The sequence below is a fragment of the Echiichthys vipera genome (assembly GCF_963691815.1).
Source record: "Echiichthys vipera genome assembly, chromosome: 20".
In the NCBI taxonomy this organism is placed as follows: domain Eukaryota; kingdom Metazoa; phylum Chordata; class Actinopteri; order Perciformes; family Trachinidae; genus Echiichthys; species Echiichthys vipera.
The window spans coordinates 2,134,858-2,146,025 of NC_139845.1; the positions used below are offsets into that span (position 1 = coordinate 2,134,858).

The 11,168-nt window shown below is 42.0% G+C and overlaps 1 protein-coding gene across 1 annotated transcript; it reads left to right on the forward strand.

Moving 5' to 3' along the window:
• The first annotated feature begins 1,124 nt into the window (after positions 1–1,124).
• slc35e3 (solute carrier family 35 member E3) lies at positions 1,125–8,862 on the forward strand. Its single transcript, XM_083935469.1, has 8 exons — positions 1,125–1,303; positions 2,298–2,845; positions 4,171–4,281; positions 4,381–4,440; positions 4,959–5,057; positions 5,281–5,363; positions 6,779–6,863; positions 6,952–8,862. Exons 2-8 carry the CDS (start codon positions 2,444–2,446, stop codon positions 7,051–7,053), a joined length of 942 nt encoding a protein of 313 aa, XP_083791595.1. The 5' UTR covers positions 1,125–1,303; positions 2,298–2,443; the 3' UTR covers positions 7,054–8,862.
• Positions 8,863–11,168: the final 2,306 nt, after the last annotated feature.

Here is an 11,168-nt window from a genome sequence, read left to right on the forward strand (position 1 = left end):
ACATATAATAAAGTAGAATAACTATAATTAAAAAAATACAAAAAAAACAGATACAAAAGAATTAATAACAAACTAAATAACTAAACAATAATCACCCAACGATCATCAAACACCCTCGTCCCTGAGAATCCATTCCTTTAACCTCTTTATTAAAATTTAAATAATTATATTTTTCTTCTTTCGTTTCAACCTATTCTGTAATTTTACTCCAGACAGAAAAACAAAACCTTTTTCCTGGTTGTACGCACCTTCCTCTATTTAAATTTATACATTTTATTATGTTTATATTATGTTTTGGTTGCATTGATGGAGTAAAAGATATACGGAGCTCAGTGTTGGATGTTGTTAGGGATCAGCATGGACGGTGGTGGCGTTGGAGGGTATTTTATTTTTATTTTTTTAGTTACTGTTGTTATTGTTGTGTCATTTAAATGATTCAATAAAAAATTCTAATCATAAAAACAAAATACTGTTATAAGTAAAAAAAAAACATGCATTTAAACGTGTTCTTTAAGCACAAGTGTGTGAGTTTAATCAGGTAAATGATGTGAAAGGTAAATGTTTTTAAAACGTTATTGAAAAATATCAAATATTATAAATACATTATTATTAATATTATTATTATTATTATTATAAATACCTTCTATATTTAACTGATAGTTTATTGTTTTTACTTTCTATATTTATTTAACTAAGAGTTTATTGTTTACTGTTTATTATTTTTACTTTTTATATTTAACTAAGAGTTTATTGTTTACTGTTTATTGTTTTAACTTTTTATATTTCTTTGACCTATAAAGGAATATCTTATCTTATCTTATTTTATCTTAGCTGCTGATCTGCGTACATTTTTGCTTGTTATTATTTTTTTAAATGTTTGACTTTCTTTGTGCATTTTTAATGTACACCATTATTATTTCTACATTTTTAAATATTTTTGGTATTATGTAGAACTCTGTAACATGTCAGAAAAGTATTAAATCTTTTCAATAAAAATACATTTTAAATAAAAAAAATAAAATAATCTCTGCTGTGCTTCCCCCTCCTGTCCGCTAGGGGCCGCTGCTGCTCGACGCACCCACGCTGAACGACGTTAAAACACGGAAACCAACAAGATCACGGCCGGAGAGCGGTGGAAGAAAATCCTCCAGGACGCTTAGCGGTGATTTGTTGCTTCTAAGGCCGGGGAGAGGAGCTCCGAATGCCGGGAGCGAGACGCTAAACCCCGGGGTGTTTGTTCGGCTGGAGCAGAAGAAGAAGAAGAAGAGAAAGGAGACGGGTGTAAACATGGAGACAGCGCCAGGTAAACTTTTCTTATTGCGTGGCAGAATGAGAGACAGACAGACAGACACGCAGACAGACACGCAGACAGACAGACCTGCGTTGTCTCCAGACTGTCTTACAACTCCTGTGTCACAGTATTTAACAGAAACAACGTTATTTAACATTAAATTTAACGGTTTAACCTCCTTTAACTTGTTCTGTCTGACTGACTCTCGCCGAACTCCATTCAAAAAATCACCAATTTAACCGTTAACCGTTAAAAACCGTTAACCGTTAAAAACCGTTAACCGTTAAAAACCGTTAACCGTTAAAAACCGTTAACCGTTAAAAACCGTTAAAAACCGTTTAAAACCGTTAACATTTAAAAAACACATGTAAACCTTTAAAAACACTCTTATAAGCTAAAATTATGCATTTATTAATATTCTTTGAGTGTAATCAGGTAAATGTAGTTGAAGTATTTGTGTTTTTTTAAACTTTATTAAAAAAATATTAAATAAAAAACATTAAAAACAAACACAGAAAGACAGGAACATGAGTAGAAATACATAGAAAACCATAAATAACCATTTAAATTGGGATAAATAAACTTCAGTCATTTATATTAGAATTAAAATATATATAATATGAATTTACATTAACATACAATTTTCTGTTCAATGTTATTAAGTCATAACTGTTATTTAAAAAATTTTTCTATATGTTGTCTACCTTTTTAAACTCTGACATTATATTTTTTTAATTGGATTTAGGTCTCTTGTTTTTTAACATTTTATTTATACTTGGTATTTATAACATTCACTTATATACACACAAATACACAAGATGTGGCTGTTCTGCTCATTCTGCATATTAAACCTTTAACATATTAGCATTTACACTCTTATCGTAAAACTACTCTTCATAAAATACAAAGCTTAAAATTGTTTTATTATTTCAACGTAAGGTAAGAATATCTTTAATATGGCTGAACTTTCAGACTTCCTAACGTTCACTTTCTTCTGTTTTTGCAGCGTGAACAGATATCTAGGCTAAGTCAACAAAGCTCGGCTTGGGTAAGCTCTGCTTGGGTAAGCTCTGCTTGGGTAAGCTCTGCTTGGGTAAGCTCGGCTTGGGTAAACTCGGCTTGTGTAAACTCAGCGAGGACACTTCCAGAACCATGGCTGCCACGCTGTTTGATTTATCAGCCAACAGGCGCATCGTCGCCGGCCTTCTGGTCAACCTGCTGTCGTCCATCTGCATCGTCTTTATGAACAAGTGGATCTACGTGCACTACGGCTTCCCCAACATGACCTTGACCCTGGTTCACTTCGTGGTCACCTGGCTGGGACTCTACATCTGCCAAAAAATGGACATTTTCTCTCCCAAAAGCCTCCCGGTCCGCAGGATCGTGTGGTTGGCTCTGAGCTTCTGCGGGTTCGTGGCCTTCACCAACCTCTCCCTGCAGAACAACTCGATAGGAACGTACCAGCTGGCCAAAGCCATGACCACGCCTGTGATCATCCTCATCCAGACCACCTACTACAAGAAGACCTTCTCCACCAAGATTAAACTGACGCTGGTACGGAAAGTTCAAGTTATCTCCTAGTTTCAGTAATCTAAAGGTAGTAGCTGACACACACTTGACAGGTCGGATTTGGGCCATTTTGTTGCGGGATTGATTATTTTTTTAAATGCAATTTATTAAGAAATGTGTCTTTCTCTCTCTGACTGTGCTAGTTCGCTGAGGGCGCACTCACACTGTCCTTCCGCACCGCGCCAGAACAGGTTTTTACGGGTAAAGTCTAGTTCGTTTGACCAGTGTGAGTGCAACTGTACCGCGCCTAGCTGCAGACAGCTGGCCGTCCACGGCCCGTTTGGGAGAGGTGGGCTTTTGTAAAGCGCGTTTGCACATGTACGAGCACGAGTGTGTGCACGTGTACGAGCACGAGGCCTACGGCGGTTCTGAGGTCATTTCCTGTGCCCCTGTTGGGACGTAGAAAAAAGAAGGAGGGACCATGCGCGGACATTTCAAACAATGGCGGTGAAAGGTTCACGTTGATGTGATGCGGAGGTGGAGTGTTTACTGCAGATTTGGATTTGGTCGATGAAAAGATTCAAAAACAGTCGACAAGACGCACAAAAACTCCGAGGTCTACGGAAAGATCTGGAAACAAAGCCACGCATCGCCATGATGTCATCAATGCGTGTGACGTGTTACGGCGTGATGACGTATAGGCAGCAAGAAGCATTCTCCGAGGCCCAGGTAGTGTGAGTACAAACGGGCCTGGAGGGGGGGACAAGGACCCTAAAGCCCGGGGCACGGTGCAGGAGGACAGTGTGAGTGCGCCCTTAGTCTTGTGCGTTAAGAAGAGGAAGAGAGGGAGTTGAGCCAGAGGTTTTTTATTAGATTGGGGAGCTAACGGGCGGTAATGGATGAAATGGATCGGTAAGAAAGTCTTTGGTTCAACCAAGTTGGGTCTTAAAGACACGGGTACCGACTACTACTTATGTTAATATTAACCAAAATCATGTCAACGAATTGAATTGAATTCGTAATTAAGACTGGGAAACGGACTTTACGCTTCATTATAGGAACGTGCATGAAAACTGGACAATAGGAAAAGCTCAAGTCATCCGAAGATAATCAAGATTAGTGGAAATTAAACCCAAATTTTACGGATATAGTTTGTTTTTTTGTAAATGCACATTATTTTTGACCCTCACTCGATCGGTTTAACTGTCTGGAGTCTCCCTGTGACGTCTTGATGGGCGGTTTCTGGGATTTTTGTAGACATTTTGGTGGTTTAAGACTATTCTCATTGGTTTTCAGGAAAGATATTGTCTACTTCTTCTGTAATTTATGACCTTCTGATTAGCTGTAAAAGGGTGGTTCTGTTTCTCCAGGTGCCCATCACATTAGGGGTGATATTGAACTCGTACTTTGACGTGAGGTTCAACCTGCTGGGGACGGTGTTTGCGTCGCTGGGTGTGCTGGTGACGTCGCTTTACCAGGTGGTGAGTAACAGCGAACGTCTCTGTGACAAGAAAGACAAAGTGGTTTCTGTGAAGCTGACAGGAATAAAATAAGCCTCTCTCTGTTTCCTTCTCTCTCAGTGGGTGGGGGCCAAACAACATGAGCTCCAGGTGAACTCCATGCAGCTTCTGTACTATCAGGTATGACTTAGGATTAGAGTTTGACTTGTTGGTCTTCATTTGGGACTAGGATTAGGCATTTACGGTCTTTACTTGGAACTTGATTGGGGACTTTATGGACTTGACTTGGAACTTGATTCAGGACTTTATGGACTTGACTTGGGACTTGATTTGCGACTTTTGCTCTTGACTTGACACTTGATTCTGAGACTTGTTCCCCTTCATTATGGACTTTTTGGCCTTTACTTGACTATGAACTTGATTTGGGACTTGTTCCCCTTAATTTTGGACTATGCTTTGGACTTTTGGGCCTTTACTTGGTTCATGATTTGAGACTTGTTGCCAATACATTTCCAATACAAAACAAATCAAGTATGCTATTATTGGCCCATACCAGATACAGTCAGAAGTTCAGGACATTCCTGAATATCATCTCTGTGAATATCATGTTACATTAATACTGTGACGTAATCGTAGCATGTTTATACTAATACATAATGTGACGTACAGCAGCATTAACACAAAGACTGTCCTGTCAGGCTCCTCTATCATCGGGCTTCCTGCTCTGCGTTGTTCCTGTGTTTGAGCCGCTGACTGGAGACGGAGGAATATTTGGACCCTGGTCTGCGCCTGCTCTGGTCAGTCTCAACATCTCACACACAGGCACAAAGCTAAAACACACACTTCATACACACATGCAATATATACTAAGTCCAAATGTGTGTGTGTGTGTGTGTGTGTGTGTGTATGTTAGGTAACACTTGCAAACAACTGGTGCAACTTCCAAGGTTTTATTGTGAAGGCCTTATTTTGTACAATGTCCTGTTGCTGGGGTAACAGTGTTCTCCTCTTGTTGCCTAGGTGGCGGTGATGTTCTCGGGTGTTGTGGCATTCCTGGTCAACCTGTCCATCTACTGGATCATTGGAAACACCTCGGCCGTCACGTATCCTCAGATATATGGGAGCCCAAAGAGATCTGTAGGGGTCTGAAGGGTGTTTAGTGGGGGATCTAGGAGAAAGTTCTACCGGTCTGTAAGGTTACAGGTTCTTTTGGACAGCTTTGAGACCTTCTTGAAGAAGTGCAGTATTCCTGGGAAGGTTTTTGGGCGTCGTAAGAAGCTTTCTGATCTTAGGGCCTCTGTGAAGAGCTTCTGGGGGATTTAAGAGGTTTGGGGGTTTCATGGGGTGGTTTCTGATCTCCTTGAGGTGGTCTTTGGTTTTCTTGGCCAACTTTGAGACCTTCTTGAAGAAGTGCAGTATTCCTGGGAAGGTTTTAGGGCGTTGAAAGAAGCTTACTGGTCTCAGAACCTCTTGGGGACATCTTTGGTCTCCTTGAAGGGCGTTTGACCGCTTTGTGAAGAGCTTTTTGGTTTCTTTGAAAGGGTTTGAGAACTTCTTCAGACGGATTCTGATTTAGAGGAAGTCTTTGGTCTTCTGGGGATTTAGGCGATTCTAAGATTTATTTGGCAGGGGGTTGTTCTGGTTTCCTTGAGGAGCTAGGGTTTTTGTGTTTGGTGCTTTCAGATCTTTCTTTAGTGGATTTCAGGAGGTCTTTGGTATTCTTTTGGGGGATTAAGGGTGTTTTAGAGTTTCTTGGGATGGTTTCTGGTCTCCTTGGGGTGGTCTTGGGTTTTCTTGGGGATGTTTTGACAGCTTTGTGAAGAGTTTTCTGGTTTCTTGAAAAGGGTTTGAGAATTTGTAGCGAAAATTCCTGGTGTTCTTGGTGGGGGTTTTGGTTTTCCCAAGAAAGTCTTTTGTCTACTGAGGGATTTAAGGGGTTTGGGGGTTTCTTGTCTCGCTGAAGGATTCTTTGGTTTTCTTGGAGGTTTGACGGCTTTGTAGGGAGCTTTCTGGTTTCTTCAAAATCATATCAAGGCAAGTCCAGGGAGTCTTTGGTCTTTTTTTAGACTAAATTTAATGGAGTTTAAGGAGCATTGTGGGTTCCTTGGGAAGGTTTTGGGACTCCTTTAGTGGTCTTGGAGACGTTAGAGGGCTTCACAGAGAGTTTTATCTTTAAAGGGGTATCAGCGTTCCGGTCTTCTTGAGGAAGTTTTTTGTCTTGGGGATTTAAGGTGGTTGAAGGTTTCTTGAGGGGACGATTTTGTTTCCTTCAGGGGGTCTTTGGTTTTCTTGTGGCTCTGGGCGCTTTGTGAGAAGATGGAAGGGGACACTGAACTTCTCGAGTGGGTCTTTGGTCTTCCTGTAGAGGTTTCTGGGAAAATGGAGGGGTTTTGAGGTAGGGGGTCCTTGGAAGTCTTCTTAGACTTCTTTAGTGTTCCTAGAGGTCTTCAGGAAATTATTTTCACTATTATTGTATGGTTTTCATATGCGTTGTGGTTCTCCTGACTCCACTTTTCAGCTACAACATGTTCGGTCATTTCAAATTCTGCATCACTCTGGTTGGAGGATACCTGCTCTTCCATGACCCGCTGTCACTCAACCAGGTGGGTCTTCTCCCGCTGCTCCGCCCGTTCTGGATCCATTCATTCAGTTGTTTTCCCTGAACCTTGCTGTCCTCCGTCTCACTCTCAGGCGCTGGGGATCCTCTGCACTCTGGCAGGTATCCTGTCTTACACTCACATCAAGCTGGCCGAACAGGAGGAGGGGAAGAGCCGGCTGGCTCAAAGACCATAGGCCGACTCACCTGTCAATCATCTGCACAGACTCCTCCCATTGGCCGCCGGCTGCAGAGACCTCTTTATATATATTTTTTACTTTACGATGAGTATTTTTTTAGGAGAGTAAAGATTTTCATTGTGGTCCTTTTTGACGGTTCAACACACCCCCTGCTCTTCCCGTGGATCGTCACTCAACGACACTGATGTTTACGTTTTTAAAGGGAAACAGACGGAAACGGAGAAGCTTTAATGAAACTAAAAATCAGACGATAATATCTTTATTTTCATCCAAAGCAGAAATACAACTTCACTTTTACATGGAAGGATGAAGGAAGTCAAATTCAGCTTCATTTCTTCACAGAACTCTCTGCTGTTTGTTCGCGAGCTGTCGACCGATTGGATGACCTTCAGAGTTTAGGGACCGTTAAAGAACTCCGTTAAAGACCCTTCAAGCAAGGCACCAAACCTTCACCTGCTATAGTGTTGAAACAAATCTATGATCTGTGTTAATTAACCAAGCGAATTTGATATGTTAAAGCAAGTTCTGTGAAGCTGCTGTACAAGACTCTCGGGCGCACTCACACTGTCCTTCCGCACCGCGCCTGGGGCTTTAGGGTCCTTGTCCCCCCCTCCAGGCCCGTTTGTACTCACACTACCTGGGCCTCGCGCAAATGCTTCTTGCTGCCTATACGTCATCACGCCGCAACACGTCACACGCATTGATGACGTCATGGCGATGCGTGGCTTTGTTTCCAGATCTTTCCGTAGACCTCGGAGTTTTTGTGCGTCTTGTCGACTGTTTTTGAATCTTTTCATCGACCAAATCTGCAGTAAACACTCCACCTCCGCATCACACCAACGTGAACCTTTCACCGCCATTGTTTGAAATGTCCGCGCATGGTCCCTCCTTCTTTTTTCTACGTCCCAACAGGCGCACAGGAAATGACCTCAGAACCGCCGTAAGCGTCATGCTCGTACGCGTGCGCACTCGCTCTACAAAAGTCCACCTCTCTCAAACGGGCCGTGGACGGCCAGCTGGCCACAGTTATGCGCGGAGTGGTTGCACTCACACTGGTCACACGAACTAGGCTTTACCCGCAAAACCTGTTTTGGCCCGGTGCGGAAGGACAGTGTGAGGGCGTCCTAAACAGTAAGTAGACCTTCTGTCAGGCCCGACCTATAAGGGGTTTGGAAAATGTCTTATTTTGAACCCTATGTTTTCAAGGTTAGGAATATGCTGCGTTTTAATCGACACAATCACTCACGTCAACCAACAATCATTTTAAATCGTTGCAATGAAACAATCCCCACATGTGATCATAGAGGCTTCGAGAGATGAGAGATTTTTGGTTTAGGAAACTTGAAAGTGTTTGAATTTTACTCTTTAAAGGTACGAATACTGAAAGACAGAAATAACTGGCAGGTGGTGTGATGAGCAGCCGTGTTTCACCACAAAGAGACGCAGCAAACTAACGGATAACACACTTTCTAGACAGGAACTTACTCATGCACGTTTACTTCCCCAGGACATTTTCTTCCTCAGGACTTCAAATAATTTCATTCAATTAAGACTCATCAAGGACAATAAGTTTGTAGTTTATTCAAAAGACGTATTTGCACCATCGCCTCCTGTCTATAAACCAGTCTTTTTACAGTTTATACTCTCACAGAGGAGTTAGTTTAAATAAAATTGAATGGCGCAACACAGCTAATAAACATCACCGTCTTCTGTTGGTCAACACCACAAATCAAATGAGCTCATCATGATTCACCGAAGTTGGATTTGGATCAGCAACAATGTGATTAAATGTGTTTTTAAGATCGACAGCATTTCAGTTTCTACTTCCACTCTGCGCTTTGTCTCCTTCAGCGTTACTTTAATTTCCTTATTCTTCTTTTATTAGCAGCTCTTTTTTCTTTTACAGCTGTTTCAGGTTGTTTCTCTGCTCATTGACAGATTATAGAGAGTTCACAAGGACACAGAAGTATTTAAATCCTTTACTTTAGTGAAACTATAGATACATTCATTCATTCATCTTCATCCTCTTGTCCCTGTCGGGGTCGTGGGGGGCTGGAGTCGATCCCAGCTGACATCGGGCGTGAGGCGGGGTCCACCCTGGACAGGACGCCAGTCTATCACAGGACACATAGAGACAAACAGAGACAGACAACCATTCACACCTACGGGTGATTTAGAGTCATCAATGAACCGAACACCTGCACGTCTTTGGACTGTGGGAGGAAACCGGAGAACCCGGAGAAAACCCACGCAGACACGGGGACAACATGCAAACTCCACACAGAAGGGCCCCAGCCGGGATTCGAACCAGGAACCCAGTAAACCTGCTGTACTCGTTTTACGGAATGTGAACACGCTTCATTTATTTTAACCACGCTTAAATATTAATTTTCTCGTGAACAGCTCCTCTGTTCAGCTCGCTCCGGGCTGAGCTCTCAGTACCACCCTGTGTGTGTGATTAACACTGTGTAAATAAAGTTACAACAGCCAGCCTTGTACACACACACACACACACACACACACACACACACAGAGCGGCTCTGCAGAGAGCAAGGAGTGGAAAGAGTGTGTGTGAGAAAACAACCTCACAGAAACACAGGCAGTTCTGTTTCCATTGAAGGTCCAGTTTACTTTAAAACTGACTTAGATTCAACTAAATTAAGTAAACTTAAGGTTCAGTTTCATTTAATTTACCACATTAATGAATCAGCGTAGCAGCTTAGCGGTTTACTTTAAGTTACGTTCCCCAATTTTGTTATGAAACACCTTTGTAAAGTAGAAACTTGCCCCTGTTTTTACATCCAGTCAGTGGTGGAGGACGTATTCACATCGTTTCTGCATTGAAAATGTCACTTACGCAACAAAACGCATATGCAGAATGGAGTTAAACATTAAAAAAAATACCCATAATGTAGAAAAACGGCCTCTATTAGGAGTTATTTTTTAACTTTATTCTGTTTGTTCTTTAATCTACCTTAAGGCATCATAGTTTATAAACTTGTCACACGCCCTCTGTGTAACTTTACACTTCTGTCAAATAAATGTAGTGGAGTAAAAAGAACAGTGTATCCCTCTGTGGTGGAGTCAAAGTATAACACAGCGTGAAATAGAAATACTTAAGTAAAGTGCAAACACCTGAAATGTTCACTTTAATAAATAAATAAATACTTCCAGGGTCGTGAGGACAGGACGACAGAAGGGAAAGTGCTTTTGTTAGTCTGTTAGAAAGCACATACCTTAACATGCTCATACTCCACACCCTCGTGACGTTACAAATATAGAAGAAGAAGAAGAATTTCTTTATTTATCCCGCAACGGGGAAATTGAATTTTTTCACTCTTATGATTAATCATGTTACACACACAGGCCTGAAATACACACACATGCACAGACAGGACCTATACATGCAATTAAGGAGAGATGTCAGAGCGAGGGGGCTGCCAGTGACCAGCGCCCCGAGCAGTGGGGGGTTCAGTGCCTTGCTCAACAGCACCTCTGCAGTGCCCTGGAGATGAACTGGCACCTCTCCAGCCACCAGTCCACGCCCTCAAATTAAGAAGAGCCAATATTAAATAGTTTCGGCTTTAATTTTTAACAATAGTATTAGGAAATATACTTAAGTAAAGGGTCTGGATACTTTCTCCACCACTGCAAGGAGCTAAATGACCAAATATAAGAAAAATACTCCTTTACATAGGGTTATATTTGTATACATGTATCTCATCTCATCTTCAGCCTCTTATCCGGGGTCAGGTCTCGGGGGCAGCAGCTCCAGCAGGGGACCCCAAACTTCCCTTTCCCGGGCCACATTAACCAGCTCTAACTGGGGGATCCTGAGGCGTTCCCAGGCCAGTGTGGAGATCTAATCTCTCCACCTGGTCCTGGGTCTTCCCCGAGGCCTCCTCCCAGCTGGACGTGCCTGGAACACCTCCCTAGGGAGGCGCCCAGGGTTCATCCTTACTAGATGATCCTGAACCACCTCAACCGTGAGGAACTCGGAGTAAAGCTGCTGCTCCTTTGGTGAACATTTATTTAAAGTATAATTGATCGATTGATTGATTTTTAAAGCATCCAAACAATCAATCAAAATCAATAAATGAATGAATACAGAT

What these genes read in the sequence shown, in the direction of transcription:
- slc35e3 (XM_083935469.1), top strand. Translation starts at nt 2,444, where the DNA reads ATGGCTGCCACGCTGTTTGATTTATCAGCCAACAGGCGCATCGTCGCC. An exon ending in CCAAGATTAAACTGACGCTG is followed by an intron (nt 2,846 to 4,170) that starts GTACGGAAAGTT and finishes CTGTTTCTCCAG; the next exon opens with GTGCCCATCACATTAGGGGT. An exon ending in ACCCGCTGTCACTCAACCAG is followed by an intron (nt 6,864 to 6,951) that starts GTGGGTCTTCTC and finishes TCTCACTCTCAG; the next exon opens with GCGCTGGGGATCCTCTGCAC.